Source organism: Fringilla coelebs (assembly GCF_963513975.1).
Source record: "Fringilla coelebs genome assembly, chromosome: 6".
NCBI lineage: Eukaryota > Metazoa > Chordata > Aves > Passeriformes > Fringillidae > Fringilla > Fringilla coelebs.
Window position 1 is genome coordinate 62,456,196 of NC_140034.1, and position 18,852 is coordinate 62,475,047.

At 45.6% G+C, this 18,852-nt stretch overlaps 1 protein-coding gene across 1 annotated transcript in view; it reads right to left on the reverse strand.

The window, feature by feature from the left end:
* The window catches only part of TEAD1 (TEA domain transcription factor 1), a 151,545-nt gene that overhangs the window by 86,231 nt on the left and 46,462 nt on the right, over positions 1–18,852 (reverse strand). Inside the window, exon 2 of the mRNA XM_084208615.1 lies at positions 12,291–12,544. Within this exon, the coding sequence (XP_084064741.1) occupies positions 12,291–12,438 (148 nt within the window). The 5' untranslated portion in view covers positions 12,439–12,544. The remainder of the gene's footprint in view (positions 1–12,290; positions 12,545–18,852) is intronic.

An 18,852-nucleotide genomic window follows, 5' to 3' on the forward strand; every position in this document is an offset into this window, starting at 1 on the left:
GAGGGAGGGAAAAGCCTGGGCAGCTGCAGCCAAAGAGAGGAGGGAGGTGTGTGAGAGGAGCAGCCCTGCAGACAGCCAGCAGGGGCAGGGGGTGCTCCAGGGATGCTGAGGATGGGTGTCGAGCAGGTGGAAGCCTGAAGGAGGCTGTGAGCCTGGGAGAAGCCCATGCTGGAGCAGGTTTGTGGGCAGGACTTGTGACCCACCCTGTGCAAGGAGCAGAAGCAGAGGTGTGTGATCACAGCCCCCATGCCCATCCCACTGAGGAAGAGGAGGTAGAGAAACTGGGGGCAAACTCACCATAATTAACTCTTCAATCCATTCCTAAATAAAGCTCCTAAAATCGTTCCTTGGACCTAAATACTGTATTTAAATTAAAATTGGCAGTTCTGAACAGGTACCGAATAACATCCTTTTCAAGGAATCATATTTTGCTTCCGTTTTCCATTATAGCTCCTTACCATGCCTGCTGCAGGCCTGCAGCCCTCTAGAAAAAGCACAAACTTGTCAGAAGTGCTGTAAGCCCCAGAGCAGCACACCTGCAGCTCACAGAGTGTGCTCCTGGGGAAGCTGCCCGTGCTCTCAGCAGCCCCCAGGAGCGACCAGGGCTCCCCCAGGGTGGCCAAGGGTTTGCTCACACTGTGCTCAGGCAGGCACCTCCAAACAGGATCCACATCCCAACTCACCACTGAAATCCTCCACAGTTCAGCTCTTTTCCTGAGTGGAAGCTGAGGAAAACAATCAAGGGCCCATTAGAAAGACCCTGCCTTTAGAGATGACAAGCCAGGGGCTAAAATAGATCTGCACCAACACAGGATTTCTTTAGGTCTGGATAAATAAGGCAGTATTTTTCCTTTTTAAGACATTATGCACATGATTTAAATAAAAACAAAACTAAAACTGGGATTTTTTTTTTTCTTTTTTTTTAAACAGGATTTAGATGCTGTCAGGCTGTAAAGAGTCCCAATCAATTTTGAATTTAAGTCCTTACTAAGGGGAATGGGATGAGTTCACACCTCATATCAGGGTATTACTTCAGCAAAGCCTGCTGCACACTGAACACACAGTATATTAATTTACTACACGAAGGCCTAAGGTTTGGGGTTTTTTTTGACATTTTGAATTATGAGGCATCTGCAAACAGATCCTAAATCTGAATTGCACATGGATTTTCCACACCAGCCAATTCCGATTGCCCCTAGACATCCCCTCCAGCATTAATCACTCACCCACACTACTGTAGTTCATATTTCTTTTACAGAAACAGGGGTCTGCAAAATTCTTAAACTCTTGCCTAGAAAACAGGAATTATTACTTCTGTGGCAAACTAAGTTTCAAGCATAAGGGACCCAATTCTGCCTTCAGTTATACTGCCATAAATCTTTAACAATTCCATTAGATTTATAACAGTGCAACTGAGCAGGAAATTGAGCCCAAGATATTTTCTAAATCGGTAATTAAATAGCAGAATTCTAGTTTGGCACAGGGTAAAGACCTCTTAGATTACTTCTTTGGATAAGGCTGCATACTTTTTTTGTTCCTTGAATAATAATGTTAGGAACAAATTCAATCATCCTGTTTTCAGCAGCCTCTCTCTTATTCTGTACAAGGACCACATCATCTCATGGAGCATCAATATGGGGCTGAATATTGCCTCAGTTTCCCATCCACTTTCTCTCTCTCTCTTCTCCCTCTTTAGACTCCTTGTGGCTCTCCATTATTTGTACATGGCATACAGCACCTCGAGGACCTTTTCTTGTTTGGTTTCAAGGAACTACTGTATTAAGCAAATGTCTAATAATAATAAAATGGCATTTAGTCAGCTCCCTTATTGCAGGAGCAAGGCATCCTGTGGTCACATTCTGCAGAGATTGTACTCCAGGAAGATGCAGCCTGCTCTCCCCCCACACAGGATGTGGTGCAGGAACGTGGATTGGCCACAGTTGCCCTAAACTCCCCAAGGGTCACTGGATAAGCTGTGAAAGGACCCCCTTCAGCATTAAAGCTTAGATGGCACTGGGGGGAAGAGGGCTCAATTCCCAGCTCTGCTATAAAGCCCCTGATGACATCAGACAAGTTATTCAGTCCCTCTAGGCTGCTTTTCTTCATTGGCCAAGGGCAGCTTGTAAAATTTCCTGTCTCGTCATTTTAATACAAGTGGGTTTCTAATGGCTATTTTACCTCATTTTAATTTTTGCTCAGCATTTCCAGCCCTGATGCCTCTTCCCTATCATGGAGCACTTTGCCAGGTGCCGGGCCGTGCCCCAGCAGCTCTGCCCGCGCCACCTGAGCTCACGGGGCTCAGTGGGAGGCTGGAACCCGGGACAACTGCTCCCAGATGGGGGCTGGGGGAGATCAAGAGCCAGGCCCAAGGGCTTTGTGAGCTGTCCCACCTGTTAGAGGCACTCCTCCGGCCACCCAGCTATGCAGCTTCTCGTGCTGCCTGGCAGGATGGAAAATTCTGCGGGCGGCTCCTCCGCGCGCTATCCCTTACAGCCATTCTCCTCAGCACGCCGCTGATTGGGCCTCCTGCAGCTAAAAATACCCCGTGCAGCCCAAATATGCAGCACACAATGTATGCCTGCATACCTCACCTACCTAAATATATGCCCACATGCCTGCCTAATGACAGCTACAAACATGAATCACGCTGTTTCTTCGCAGAGCGCTCTCAGGGGAGGCTGCCGTCAGTTGCCAAAGCAAAGGAAGGTCCCAGCCGAGAGGTGGCCAACTCCTTGTGTGTGCTCCTCCTGGCTGAGGACTCCTAAATGCATTTTAATTGGCTGGAACACATTTTATGCACACACACAGACCTGTTTTCACACATAGTGTGAAAAACGCCAATCACTTCTTTTTAAAATTGTAAAGGGTTAATAGCAATAAAATGGTTACAGAAATAGCAATACAGTTAGAGCAATAATAATTTGGACAGCTTGAATTAGGACAATATGAGACAACAAAAACAAAGAGGTACGGACGTCTGGGTACCTTTGTCTGGGCAGCACAAGCCCGAAAAAGGACATCCCTTAACAGAGGATTAACCCTTAAAAACAATAACCTGTTGCATATTCATACACTCCATACATGATGCATAAATTCCATTCAAATAAAGGATTCGGACTGGTCATGTCACCTTCTCCCTCCTAATCCTAACAGCGCCTTCAAGGCAGGAAGAAGTTCCTTTCTGCTGATAAGAGGGCAATAAATTCCTTTTCTCTGAAAGATTGAGGTGTCCTGTGGCTGCTAGCTCGCTGCAAGTCCTTTCTTTAAAAAAGTATCCTACACAGCATAGTTTCTATTTTAACATTTTGTTATAACCCAAAACTATATTTAACACACTACTTAAGAGAATTAATACTGCATTACTTTCTAACACAACACATATAATATTCATTTTAATATTTGTGAAAAGCCAATCATAAAATATGCATTTTTCACACATAGGTATGTGCATTTGTTTGTATACAGCTATTAGTAAACACATCCTTCACCATTAATTGTACTGAAAGGTTTATTGTTGGCAGTCCATCCAAGGAAGGGCTAAAGAAATGAAAAGGCATTCATTCTTGTTCAAAGAATTAAATGCTGAAGTTACCAGGCCACATGAAGGCACCTGCTAAAATGATCCAAAGACTACTTTCACTATGGAAAATTATTAGCTGTCAACTATACCCAGCCTACTGTCCCCAAGCCCCTGAAATTGGGAGCCAGCTGGGCTAACATTTTCCTGCCCTCAATGTCTAAGACAGCAGTGTTACCTGCTAGTTTAGGGGCAAAACTGCTGCTGAATCCAAACAGCTGAGGATGAGTTTCTCACCTGTGTTCCCTGCTCACTTGCACTGCTAGCATGACAAAACCCACAATTTAAACTGTGATTTTTATTTCATTAATCCTTTTCTTTTCCATGTTAACCAAACACCAGTTGATGTTAAGGCAGAAGTAAGAAAAAGCAAAAGCAGCTTCAGGCAAATAAGCTTCAGATGTTTTAGCTCTGCTGCAACGATTAGGCAAACTGAAAAAGCATTTTCTTTGTTATATGCAAACCTGGCATACTCTGCCTCACCTACTTCCACTCAGATTACTGGAATAAGCTCCCTCACCCCTCCAGGCATGTTTTCTGTGCTGCTGTCCCCAAAACTGTCAGGCATCAAGGGTGATATGGTTGCCTAAAGAGAAACCAAGACTCAGCCCAGGCCAAATCCACCCCTGCCTGTTGGGTTGTTGGGTCCCCTGCTCCAAGGAGGGCAACCAAACGAGGAGATGGGCTGATGACCTGATCTTTCTGGAAGGCACCTGGAAACCTCTGGCAAGCTGGCTGCCCCCTTCAAGGCAGAAAGGAGCTCTCAATAGAAGCATGACATCCAGAAAATGGAGATGATTCCTCGGGAAGGCTGTAATTGTGCAGTTGTAATAGTGACACTGGCTTCTCACACCGGACAAGGTGTGTGCTGATCACAGCTCCCACTCACAGTGCCTGAGTGCTCTGCAGGTAAAACTGTGCTGGTGTTTGACTGACATCCCAGCAACACCCACGGTGTGCAGTGCCCTCTCAGGGCTCCAATTCCCTCCTGAATTTGGGATGTATTGCTGTCCCTTTTACATCAGCTTCAACAAGCCACGCCACTTCTGTTTAAAAGAGCATTCATGAAATGGAATTGTCACATTCATATCCCAAATTTGTATTATTTTTGCTTACAAAAGCATGTTCCTTGGTCAAACAGTGTAAACACTTTTTATGCCTAGAAGAAAACCAGAAAAATTGCAGAGGAGCCTTTTTCTACTAACTAAAACCATTACTTCTGCTGAAAGTCTGTAAACTGTTAATCCATTAGTGTCTAATTTCTTAACTCAAATTCCAGACTTGAATCATCTGGAAGCCCAGAGCCTGAAGTGTTTCTGTCTGATGCTCCAGACCAAGTGCCCCACATGAAATTGTCTGTAGGATAGGAAAATATTCACACAATGGTATTAATGCAACCTCTCGAGGGCACCACAAAAAAAAAAAAGGAAAAAAATCCTTCATGCATCTGTTAGGAAATCCCCATAAGACTCAGATAAGATACATATTAATTTTGAATAGCAGGCCCTTGGGGAATTGTGTAAGACTCATGTCACAACTACCACAGCATTTACTCTCCAACAGTTAGCCCAGCATCACCCCTGTGAGGTGTGGGGCGGGACACAAACCCACTTCTCAGGAGACTGCATGTGCCCAGAAAACCAAAGGTGCAGCAAAATGTCTTTGTGTCCCCAGTGCTCCTTGTTCCCCACAGTGTTATTTGTCATCACACCTCCACGAAGCAAACCCCCTGGGGGAACAGTGGGAACACTAGGATGAAATTTCCCTTCCAGCAAGGCTCAGATGTCTGGTTTTCACTGTCCATCCTGAACAGCCATCTAGGACTTCCCAAATCCAGCACTCTCAGGTGCAGGTGCAAACCGTGGTGGTGGTGCTGGCAGCTAAGGGGTCAAATTTTGATCAATATTTTTTTAAATGCTCCCTGCACTGTCCAAGCCTCTCTCCTCACAAAACAACAATATCTAAGTTTTCTCACCTCTTCTGCTTCCATAAGAGTGCCCAGAACAAGAGTGTCAACATGGATATAAGTTACCCTCCCCATGCACACGTCAGGTGTTGGGGAAGATGAAACAGGAAAGCCTCATAAATATGATTGCCTGGCAAAAAATTTTGAGACTATAGAAACTCTAAGCGAGATTGAAATGAAAGCAAGCTCTGAGATACCTCAGTTACTGAACAACTGGAAAACAGTGGCATGGCTGGCTGAAGGCAATCCCCTTTTGATGGAACAACACCCTCTGCTTGCAGACAGCTCCAAGGGGCAGAGCAGACCCTGCTGGCCGGGCAGAAGGGCCCAAAGAGGAGTTTTTGGGGTTTAAAATGTAACACAGCATGGCAATGTAATGATTGTTATAGGCTGTGTGTAAATGCTATAGGATTTGTATCTTGGACTAGATTGGTTAGTGAGAATTAGGATATTCAGCACAGAAGAGGATTTATTGTACTGGAAAGGGAACCTCGCTCTCTTACCCTCTTAGGCTCTTATCCTCTCATCTCTTTACCTCTCTCTTTACTTCTCTGGGGCTGCTCTGAGCTGTGGCTGGCAGCTCCCAGCAGGGCCCTGCCCTTGGCCCTTTGCAATGCACCCCAAGTTCCTGACCTGGCCCCAGAGATCTCTGGTGTCCGTCCGTCCATCCCCACCGTCCCACCCCCGGCGCCCCCACAGCCAGGCTGTCCTGGGGATGTGGGTCACTGCTCTGCTGCCACCACTGGGGGACATTACTCAGCTGGTGTTTGAGGCACAGACACTTCTGCCACAGTCTCATACTGGCCCCATGCAGAGGCATTCCAACCTCACAGCCCATCATAATGCCCAAGTGGGCCTTCCTTGTCCAGCTCCAGCTGTCTCCAGGTTCCCTGAATGAGAAGGTGTTTGCCCCAGGAGCGAACCCAGCTCTACAAGGAATGAGATCAAATCAACGAGGCAATTTTCTTTCATGCTATCTCCATGCAGGTTTTTCAATGATCTTGATCTCTCAGTACTGTGCAACCAACTAACACTCTCCATCAGCCTGATCAGGAGTGTTTTAACTACCTCCTGGCACGACAGCTATTTCTTAAAGCTGCAAAACTCTGCCTTCTGCAATGACGGGATCACAAGTTCACCTTGAGAAACCAGTGCTGGGAGAAAAACGAGCTAATACAGACGGCACTAGACAAGCACCTAAATGTATCCTGGATGTTCCAGCGAGGTTGCATCACTCCAGTGCTCTCGTGTCAACGTGTCTCAGCTCCAAACAAGGGTATTACCAAAGGAACAAGGTCATAGAGGAAAGGCACGGCCTGGCGCTGTTTTGTATGGCTGTTTAAAGAGGATTAGCCACCAAAGGACTCTGAAGTGGACAAATGCCTGATCTGAACCTGCCCTGGTAGCTTCCACTGAGCTTCAGGCAAGAACTGATGTTGCCAGTACCTCCTCCATGCAGCGCCTGCTGAGCCCTGGGAGGCTGGGGCAGCAGCCACACTTTTGTCTTTCCCATGAACAGGCTACACACATCTTTCTGCCAGCTCCCCTTTATATGGGTGACTGAAGTGAACATATTTAGTAGAGAGAGGGCAAAGCCCAAGCGCTAAAAATCACCGTCAAAGGATGTCCCTGCTCTTCCTGATGCATAATTTTTCAGCAAAACTTTCTAGCATACATTTCCATTTCCTTTGGAATTCATCATCCTCCCAACCCAACACAGCCAATGGAAGACTCGATCCATGGCTGTGCCATGTACCTCCCACAGCATCACTGACCCTTTCAGCTGTGGTGCTTACCACAGCCTGCTCTCCCCTGCCTGAGTTGAGACCCTCACCACACACAGCTCTCACTGTTCCCACCTCGATTTTCTCTTTCGGATGGCAGGTTATGGTGGAGAGGTAAAAAAAAAAAAAAAGAAAAAAAAAAGAAACAGATTCTCTGTCTTATGAAGACTCTTTATCTCAAAGCACTGACAAAGATTAAACCCTGTTCCCCCACATTTCAGAAATCCTCGAGAACGAGCGAGCCCAGCAACCCCTCCTTTCCACGGGCTGGGCTCACAAAACCAGATCTTGCCCTCCCGCAAGCACGGCCTGCTGATGTTGCAAGAACACCAGCACGTTGCAGAAACGGTCTCAGGCAGATCTGCTCATAACCCAAGCGATTTCAGCAGGGACTTCTCCAGCAGACGCCGTCCCTGTGGCCCTTCCTGCCCTTCCCTGCTGGCCTGGGCTCGGCACGGGAGTCAGGCGTGCGCTGAGCAAGCCCAGCACTGCCAGAGTGCTTCTGGACACTTTTGTTTACAGCCTAAAAACCCAAAGAGTGGCTTTCAGAATAGGAGTCCCATCTCCACTGCGCTCATTCGGTGCGTGTTGCTGAGAGAACAAAAAAAGGGGGGGAAAAAAAATAAATACAAGAGCGTATCTTTGTACAATGATTGCAGGAACAGATGAATAAACATGAAACCTGACACTTCACATCTGGCATTTCATCACTCCAAATACCTTATTCACATTCAAATATATTTAACGCTGTGGAAACTTTATAAGGTAACAATGTCTTTATGGAGGCAGCAACTTGCATGGAACTTTTAAAATTAAAAGGAACAGTAAAAATAATTTGTAACATGTTACTGTACTCTTCATAAAGCTATTTACCTCGCAGTTTCCTACCAGAAACCCAGAAAAACACCAAATCATGGCAGTTAGATACCGAATCAGGCAAGCCCACAGAAAAAGATTACTTTTGTCAATGTTCTAGTTCAAAGTTCAACTTTAATACCCAATTTGCACGAGGTGCTTTGGAAATGAAGATATTATTACTTATCATGCAAAAAAATCTATTATCTGAGCAGAAATTTTTATGAAAGTATCCTTTTCCCTTAACAGTGCAGGCCAGGAGATTTTATATATAACCTAATAAACATACACAGTCCTGAAAGGCTGCTGTGCAATTTCTCATGTTAATTAGTACTCTTTCTTCTCTGTCAAACTTCTAAACCTGCTAAAAAACTTCCTTGTAATAATCACTACATACTCATAAGCACTTTTGTTGCAGAGATGAATACCCTCAATGCAAACTTGCAACTGTTTACAGGTCTCAGAATTTTTTATGAAATTATTTTCTTGTCTTAAAGGCAAAAGCCACCTTTACTACATTGAGGCTAATTTAGCAGCGCTGATAACAAAATGTCTGAGGGCATATTCCACTTGTTAGCACTCGTGGCACTTTGGCATTGTCCCTAGAGCTGCACCAAAGCTGCATCTTGCCCTATCTAAATTTTTAAAAAAGGGGGAATAAAGGAAAATGTGCAGACAGAGCCAAATCCACTCCCGTGGTAACTCCAGTGACTTCGGTGTTACACCAGGGATAAAAGTAGGGCTGGATTTCACAGCAGCTTTCATTCTTGTAATCTTTTCCAAAACACTCTCTCAGGAGCAAAGACAAGCACAGGCAAGGATCTTGCCAATGAGTGAGTTCACGGGGATTGCTACAAGTTACCGAACTGTCAGCAGTGAAAGAGCAACAACGGAGTAGGAACACAGGACAGCCAATGCCCTCTAATGGGCTGGAGTTTCACTATGAGCTGCACAAACAAGGACACAGAAATTTCCTGGAATGGATCTCTGAGGCACAAGGCACATCCTAGGGTGCCCTGCCTGTACCAGAGGATGAGATCTGTGTTGGATCAATACTTCTCTTGAGACAGCACCGATGAAAAAAGCCTTACCGATGCCTTGGCGAGGCAGATGAAAATGTGTCTAAGGACTCAGTCCTTCCTCTGTGTTCCTCTATCCTCCTTCAAGCCTCCACATTTACACCCTCCTCACCTTTTTTTAACTGTGCTTACTTTTAGTCAGTACTGTGCTAGGAGCAAAACCAATGCCGTAAGACCTTCACAGCCTCCCTCACAAAGGAAAGGGAAAAGGAGTGATGGATTGAGCTTTCCTGCAGGAAACTTATCACATGTCCCTTGGCTTTACCATGTGTTCCCTTTCTCTCTCAGGAATTTCAAAACTACTTTCTGGAATTTGTCCTTCCAGACCAAAACAAGCGCCTTTGCTTCTTACCCAATCATTTCCTATAAGTTTAAAACCAAGAGTTTCATTAAGCTTTCTTTTTGTTTTCTAAGGGTTTCTTCAAGGAGCCACAACCCTGGGCCAGCCTGAAATGCTCCTGGTCTTGCACAGGTCACAGTTTTGTCTTTGCAGCCCGAGGATGCCCCAGGGCAAGAATAAAAATGTTAGGACATCCCCTTTTCCCTCCCCAGCCAGGGGCCCCTGCAGCCCTTTTCTGTGGGGATAGGATGAAAAGTCTTTTGTTCTTGTCATCCTCTTGTGTCTTAAGTTACATTTTTGGGAAGGCAAGGGCAGAGGGAAACATCCTTGCCTCCTTCATGCGAGGTCTGAGCTGTAGAGGAGCATCTGAAGTGACTCAGGCTGTCTGGAGAAGTCACAGATGTCCCCTGGAGCCACTGAGGCAGCTCCCCCATCACATCCCAGCTCTCACCCAGCAGGCACCGCAAGCAGGAGCCCCTTGGCCACCCCTCACCCACAGATCCCAGGGCCCTCAGTCCTCCTTGAGCAATCCCCTGGGTGCCTGGAGCCTGCTGAACACAAACCTCTTGGAAACACCAATTCAAGGATGAGTTCTAGACCACCACAAAGAGCAGTGAAGAAACTCTGGCTGCTTGCTTACTTGAATGTCGCAAAGCTCTCATTAAATCAAAGGCAGAGACTTGAAATATTTCTTCAAGCAAAATCTCTGCCCTTCTCAAAGTCTCCCTCCAAAGATCAAAAACTACAATTGCTTAACTTAATCCACACAGAGTGATCATTATATTTGTTTCCATAAAGATCAGATGTGTTCTGGTGCCCATATCTAAAGGTAATTTCAGTTAGAAAATGAAATGGTGCTCTCTTGACCTTCTGTCTTCCGTGGCCCGTGAATTACTGACACATTACAGTATCCCCCAACACTATGGAAGCTTGGCCATATTGCAATGTCTCTCTTGTAAGTGAAATAAACTTGGTATGCCACTAAAAGGCATTAAATTATTTTCATTATGCCACACAGAATGTAAAACACTTACACTGTTTTGATTTCAAAATCCTTGGAGAACAATTATGCTCTCAGGGCCATAAGACTCTATTAGGAAGTCCTCAGAAACCTAGCATGGTTTCAATAAATCCTCAAACACTACAAAGCAGTCACTCAGTTTGAAGAATGAAAACATGAGTTCATCCACTGCGAAGTCAGGATGTAAATTCTGCTCATACAGTACCCCTGCACTTCCTAACACATTTCTTCCTGCTCAATCAGGGCAACACCTTAAGTGAAGTTTTCAGCATCAAGCATGCATGCCTCCTTTTCTGACTGAAAATTAACTGTAATTGATTTAGGATTAGCATAAATATGAGATGCGCCTATGCTTATGGTGTTACTAGCTACCAGTATTAATCAGCAATTAGATATGCACAAATAGTTTTATACATATATAATTCAACAAATGTTAACATTCAGGATTAGGAACCATTAAACAAAATCAGAGATCGTCGCAATGAATGGATAAATATGTTAATTTCTTTAATTTACACAATGGCACCAAAAAATGCTTCAAAAAGTAGATTTCAGGGGTGACTAGCGTGGTTGTAGGGATCCTGATTAAAATAAAAAAAAAATACAATCCCCCTTATTTTGGCGGATGGGCCGTCCCAGCCTAAGCAGGGCTTTAGAGCATAAATACACAACGAGCCTGTTTGTATACACATGCTCGTGCGCTCCTCGAAGGAGCACAACCTCCTAATTAGGCAAATCATCTGCCCTCTCCATAGGAAAATACCAGCACGGAAAAGCAACCCCAAGAGGCGAAAGGGAGCACCGGAGGGATTCCATCCCCTCGGGCAGGGGGCGAAGGGGCGAGCGGGAGAAGGAGGAGGGGGAAAAGCAAACACCCAGGCAGGAAACCCGGCCCGGGAACTTTTTTCTGCCGAGGGCAGCTGGGACGCTTCATCCCGACACTTTTTTTCCCGGACAGGACGCTCGGCGTGGCCGCGGGGGTGACACGGCAGCTGCGGAGGGACCGACCGGGGCACCTCGGCCGGGGCACAGCTGGTGGCAGCTGCGGCGCCATCTGTTGGGGGCCGGGCCCCTCTGCCCTGCCAGGCAGCGCCGAGCGGCACTGCCACCCACCCCCGGGCACGGCCACCCATCCTCGGGCACGCCACCCATCCCCGGAGCACGGCCACCCATCCTCGGGGCACTGCCACCCATCCCCGGGCACGGCCAACCATCCTCGGCTCCTGAATGCTACAAGGACTTTGTCACTTTGGAGTTCAGGACTGCATAATCTGGCACACCACCGGGCAGACTGCGCTTCCCATTTCCCTGTCTTCACTATTCAGTGACAAATAGAGAAAAAGGCCTAGTTGTTTTTGTGTACCCGAGGAGTGACACAATTAAATGCTTCTTTTAAATATTCACATTCAGCCACACCACTATATGAGGTAACTAAAAAGAGAATTCTGTATCAGTATTGCTTTCCTAGTGCCAGTGGAGAAGGAAATGGCTTGGACAGTCCTGAACACAGCATCAGCTCAACTGAGCTCTCTCAGCTTCACAGATTTCTCCACGATTTCCTCCAAAAGCACCAAAATCAGAACCAGGAACATTGTGTAGAAACAAGCTGGGCTTTACAGTTCTCACGTTGGAACAATCCTTTCCAAAGGCTAAATGTGTACCACTTACCATACATTTTGCCTTCATCTGATAAGATGATTTTCCTCCTGCCACACGGTGGATAGATAGCTAGAGCCTCCTGAAAGCTCTGCTCAATGTCAGGGCTCCAGACACCTTCTGCATCGTTGTCAATAGGTTTATCTGCAGAATCACTCATCCTCTCAATGTCCTCGGCAGGACTCTCGCTGCCGCTCCAGCTGCTGGGCTCAATGGTGATGGCTGGGCTCTCCAAGCCTAAGCCTGGAGTCTTCAAGGGAATAAACCTGCAACACAAACAACCGACCCAAAAAGGCATTAAAGGCATGGAACTCCAGGCAAACAGTCCTGCCTGCTCCTGATGCTAAGTGAGCAGCAGCTGAGCAGTAACGGCAGCAAGGCGAGCACGGGATGCACCCAGGAAAAGTGAAAAATTAATAACCATCTACCTCGAACGAGCTGAGGTGGGGCAATAAGGCTGTCAGAAGGGGAACTCTACTGCATTTTCTGTGTGCAACTGCATGAGAGCATGGAGAATCAGATTATTTTTCACAAGTAGTCACAGTGGGGGAGAACTCTCCAGCCACATTGCATCTGGCTGCAGACTGGCACCCTTAAAATAAAAAGCCAGATCCTCAGGCAGGGGGAAATCAGAATACTGCCGCTGGCTGGAAGGGGAGCACACCGATTTATGCCAGAGTTAGAACCATCTGAACCTAAAAACAAAAGCAAAAACTATTGTTCACCTTCATCCGGATGTCAGTGGATTAAATGGAATTATAGCAGCGATGCCACAGCTCAATGTAATTAACTGGAAAAAGCTTTAATTTTCAGATGTTACCCAAATAAATAATACAATCAGAATCCAAGCTACATACTAAAAGAAATCTTTAAAATGATAATACCAGAGCAAGAAATTACAAGAGAAGATATATGCTTTGCCTTCTTTGAAAGGTCTCTGTCACAGAACCACAGCAGAACAAAAATTACAAGCTTCAAGTTGCTGAATCAATTTAATAAGAAATAATTTAATATAGCTGCACCTGCTCACACCAGCAAAGCTGCAGATCTGTCAGTGTTCCTTTTATACTTTTGAGAGAAATACAACTCTGCTGTAAAGACTTGCTCCAGGCAAAAAAGCTGCTATACCAGACCACGTTCACCTCTGGTGTAATTCGTTGGGAAGTCAGTGAAATAACACCAGGAACAGATTTGGCTCAACATGTCTAGGCATAATGCAGTTTTATTGTGAAAAAAAGAAGTTTGGTGACTCTAGCTGATCCAAATGGATGGGAGTGTTCAAACATGCATGCATGAGCTGCACACACAGTTAAAAATCCAGTTCCCTGGCTCAACACTCAAAACCCCTGAACGACAAGATTTTTATTCTGCTGGGGCAGAAGAGAAGGGCCTTCCCTTGCACAGACCTCCATGCCCCTGCTGATACACCTCTCCCCGGGGTCTCAGGACAGGTGAAAAGCAGCAGGACAGCATTCACCCCACGGAGGAAGAAGGGGAGGCTGTACGTGGAAGGCCATGACACCTCTGCCTACACACCTTTGGGCTGGAGAGCTGCCTGCAAGGGGAAATGCTTCCAGCAGCCCTCGGCAGCCAGGCAATCGCTAGAGATAACCAAAACCTGACGGTCCGGTCCCTCCGAGGCCACGGTGTCTTGCAAAAACACACAGAGCTGCAGCTGGGGAGCCTGGGAGCAGGCCCAGCCTCACAAACCAACATGACCAGTTTGACATCCAAAGCACAGGGTATTTCCACCTCTCCAGGCTCTAACCGGAGCTCAGAGGGATCAGCACGTGTGAAATGGGCTCCCAGGAACTGATTTTCCCTGCTGGCCTGTCTCTACAGAGAGGCATTGCTTGACGTTGCATTGGTTTGAACATTTCAGCACAGCTTAGATGTTAGTGTCTCCCCACCCTAACAGCCAGGCTAATGGCTGTCTCAAACACCTTTTAATAACTGATAATGAGGGAGCAGATGGAATCACGGGGAACCACACACGTGAGAACTCTGGCCAAACGCACCACTTATTGTCCGGGAAATCCAAAGGGCACGCCATTTTTAAGCTGTCATCACACAAAGGGAGATGCAAAAAATAGTGAAACCCCATCCTTCATAATCCTCAGAAGGCTGAGGGGTCGATTCAGGCCCTGGAAGAGTTGAATCTTGTATGCAAGGCTTGGCCCAAGCACGAGCACAGCCGTACTGGGAAGCTACTGGCAAAAACAATTGTGTCCACTTAAGGCTCCACAGAGAAGGGGAATCTTTGGGAAATGAGAGGTAATTGAATGTTGATGGGGATAATTAGGGGGAGGGGTTAGTTTTATTGCAATAGTGCAGGGGAAAATGGCTGCTGGAGGATTTATTGGCCTCACATTGAACCACAAGGAGCGTTTCAGCAGAAGACAGCAGGGCTGGGACACATCACTGGCTCTGTTTTCCAAAGGTGACTCCAGCAGGAAATCCTTCCCCTCCCTGGGCCCGTGGCTTGCATTGCACAGCACAGCCACGGGCAGCTTCTGCTCAGCTCAACCACCCTCTGCTTACAAAACCTGCCACAGTCATAGCCTCAAGTCCCATTATCATCTCCCAAACCAGCCCTTGTTATTACATTATGCTGAAATAATAATTAAAATGCACAAGGAACACAGTGAGGCTCTAAAGTAATTAATGTTAGTTGATAGTCATGTCATATCTTGCGTTGTGTTTACTGGTGAATTTTCACTTCTGTGCTATCTCCCTTCCCATTCCTCTTTACCTACTTGGATATCATCTTGAGGCACTGATAGCTACTATTCCAGCCTCTAAAATGTCAGATAACCCAGTGTTCCTTGCAGAACATCTGTACAATAGGGGCGTGGAGCAGCCTGCTGGAAGAAAACCTCTCATATTAAAGGTTATTTGGAGCCATTTCCATTTTGGTGAATGCTGACACTGCAGATCAAGCCAGAGGGCCAAGGAGGAAAAAACCTTGTATCACAACTGCTAAATGGCTCCCTCTTACTTCAGGAACAAAATGAGCTAACTCAGTAAATCATTTCCAGCTCGGCTGTATGTATCAAAAGGCAATTCCACCTCCCCCTCAGCTTGAATTCTGAGGACTCAGCTGTGATGAAAAACTTCAGACCTGTTATGCTGGAGTTCAACAAGATTATCAAAAATAATACAAGCTGTCAACAGATGAGCTTTTTTGCATGTTTCTGATGAGCTATAAACCTCACATGAAAAATGTCAATTTGCAATCCAATTTCAAATTATAAAAAACTTTAAAAAGTGATCCCTACTTTATATTAGTAAACTCCAAATCTTGCAACGCCAGCTTTCAGCAGAGGAAGAGCTGAGCTCCTGGGGCCAATTAGCCCCACCTCCCCTGGCCAAAATCAGAGATTGTACACATGACAGATCAAGTTGAAGAGATCTGTATTTGCTTTTTATCATGTTAACTTTCAGAGAACCAATTCCCTGTTTGCACTCTCTGTTAACAAAATTAAAACACATCAACGCTACCTAGAAAACCAACCAACCAAGAAACAAAAAAATAAAAGGCCCAACCCACAAAAAATAGAGAAGGAAAAAAAAAAAAAAACCAACTGAAAAACAACCTAAACCCAAAATATTTTGGCTCACCTTTTTTGTACATTCTAAGATTAAAGCACACTGCTGCAGTTTAGGTGGTCTCTCTTCAGAGTTTTCCTTTTAACACCAGCCTTACACATTCCAAGACAGCTTCCCCTGTGCATAAAACTGTTTTAGCTGCAAACCAAATGCATCTGTCTTGCAGTTGCCTTCTACTCTGTGCAGTTAAGTCAGTTCTAAATATATCTGTTTTCCTCATGCAGTCATTAAGACACTTTTTCTCTGTGTGATGGAGGTATGTCCCCCTCCTCAAACGGCACAACGTCACTCTAAGGAACAGAGGAACCATTAGGGGCAACAGAGGATTTTATAAACATGGTTTATAGCCAGGCCATCCAAGACAGCTTGGGGAACTACAAGATAGGACTTACTGTCATTATGTTCACTCACTGCAGCAACTTGAAAAATTGCTTTAAAATCTGAGAGAAACGAGGCTAGCTGTTGTCAGAGCCCATCAAACCAAAGTGTTGAACTCAAACCGAATGGAAGCCTGCCACTGCTTCTCAAAGGAATGGCTTCTTTACCTACACAAAACATTCTCTTACGCCTTTCACTTTATGAGCAATGCAAACCTGGACTTGCCCAGAAAGCTGCTGCTCACAGACCAACGCCTGAGATCCGTGGCTCCTCACAGGAGTGTACAACAAGTGCAGATCTACGGCCTCGATACTCTCATAACCTTCAATATTTGCACAATCAACCGACATGGAAATGCTCTCTTTCAAAAGTCACTAGAGCTGGGTCTCATTTTACAGTGTCTTCCAAAAGTTAAGTTGTTTTCTCTGTTTGATTAATTTATTCCTTGAATAATTCAGCGTGCAGGTGCAAATGGAGCCTTCTCTGTCCCATTGGCCAGCCCCTGGAAAAGGATGAATAAGATACTGCAGCAGGAACACAGGAACGACTGAAAACTTGATTCTGAGAGCTGTCTGAGGAAAAAGCCCATTATGTCTCCCAAGTCTTCTGAACTGTGTCTGCTCAAAGGGGATCAAGTGCAGGTACTTCTGAGGCTGAGCACCAGTGTTGTTATCCACACTGGTCTTCTCACTAGGAATAGATGCAGACTGCTACCAAATCATTCTTCCAGCCAGATCCAGCCTTCTAAAACATGGCTTTCAGAAAAAACATCTTAATTCTTGAGGCAGAGATTTTGGGTGTTGAAGGGGTAAATTACACTTTTAAGAACACATTATATTTTTAGTTCATGAACAACCTCATCTTAGCCTCAGTTATGTAAAAACAATGGAACGAGGAATCCAACGAGCTTTTTATAAACATTAAGATGGCAATGAGCAGATGAGTGCAAACCAACTAATTCTAAATTTGCAGATGGCAGATTTTCTCTGAAGGCTTGAAAAGCTGCAGGCCCATGGGATTTTCCTTCTGCTTTGTTCAGCAGTGCAAATCCACAGCTGGAGCACCAAAGCTCTGGAGAGGATCCAGAGGAAGAAAGTTATCAGATCTAGAAAACATGACCTACCAGGAAAGGAATTGGGTTTGTTTAAATTTAGAGAAGACTGATGTGAGAAGATAACCACTTTCAAATAAGGAAAAGGTAAGAGCAAAGCAGAGAAGCAGCTCTCAGCCATTCCCACCAAGGACAGGATATGAAGCAAAGAACTTGAGCTGCAGCAAGGAAACCACAGCTGGGGCATCTGGGGGATTGTTCTGACCCCCCAACAGTCACACACCAGAAGGGATCAGCTCCTGGGAACCTGCTGGAGCACGGAGGCTGTTCCCAGCAGGTGACACAAGCATTTCCCAGGAAGCAGCTGACACTCTGTGGGGCAGAGGCATGAACCAGATGATGCCATGAGACTGAGCAGTAAAAGGCCCCAAAGGAAGGAAGGCTGCAGTGGGAGCACATCCCAGGCTAGGCAAGGGGGAATCCAGCTGCCTGAGAGACTTCCCAGACATCCCAGTGACCAGAGAGCTTTGTCAGCTGCAGGGCAGGAATCCAAGCACAAGCGGGCTGCCTCCTCTGCCCTGCACAGCTGCTGGACACTGCTGCAGCCCCCTGTGAGGCAGCCTGCCAGGGCAGCCAGCCTGGCAAGGCAGAGCTGGGCAGGAGAAGGCTCCACCTTCTGCTGGTGCTGCCCCTGGGAGCCTCGGGAAATGAGGCTGCCCCATCCCCAGACACCCCATCCTGCCCCACATCTGCTGAACCCCCCGAGCCTCCCTACCTCACCCAGATTTCCCAGGCTCTTTCTGCACTGATTAAAGTAAATATGGAATGGGTGGGAGGCCTGAATTTCTCTAGGATTTTATCTTTCTACTTTGCCAGTGAAAGTATATTTGCAGTGTTTATGCAAGCACGCAAAGAAATTACTTTTTTATTTGCAAACAAATTCAGAGTGGATTTTGTAGCTGTGATGTGTAGCTGTGTATGGATTTTTATGATTCTCTGAGGCATTCAAATGGCATTACTTTCAGGAAAACACTATATTTAAGACACTTTATATGTAATTTCTTCTTATGAGGAATGGATATAGCACAGTACGAAGAATAAAAATGTAAATAATTTACAAAGCATCCAATGGTGAAATCATTGGATTAAAATTACTCTATATTGTATTTTTGTTACAAGTTCCACTTACCAGCAATTATTCTCTCTAAGAAGAAAGAGCACAGGAGAGAGAAGCAGCCCATTTTTAGGATAAAGTATTCCTTTAAAACTCAGTCAGACTAATTTAGCCATTCGCATTTGCCACTGCAATGAAAAAAAAAAAAAAGGAGGTTTTCTCTGACTGTGAGAACAGTCAGGAAAGAAATTCTGATGCTTTGCTTTTCTGGTGATCAAATACTTGCATGCAATGTTAGGAAGGACATGGTGCTCCCATGTCCTTCCTAACATTCATATAAACTAACAACGTTGTCCTAAGACTGAATTTACCATTTCTTGCTTGGGATTCAAGCTATTTATTAACTGCCAGCCACCTATTTC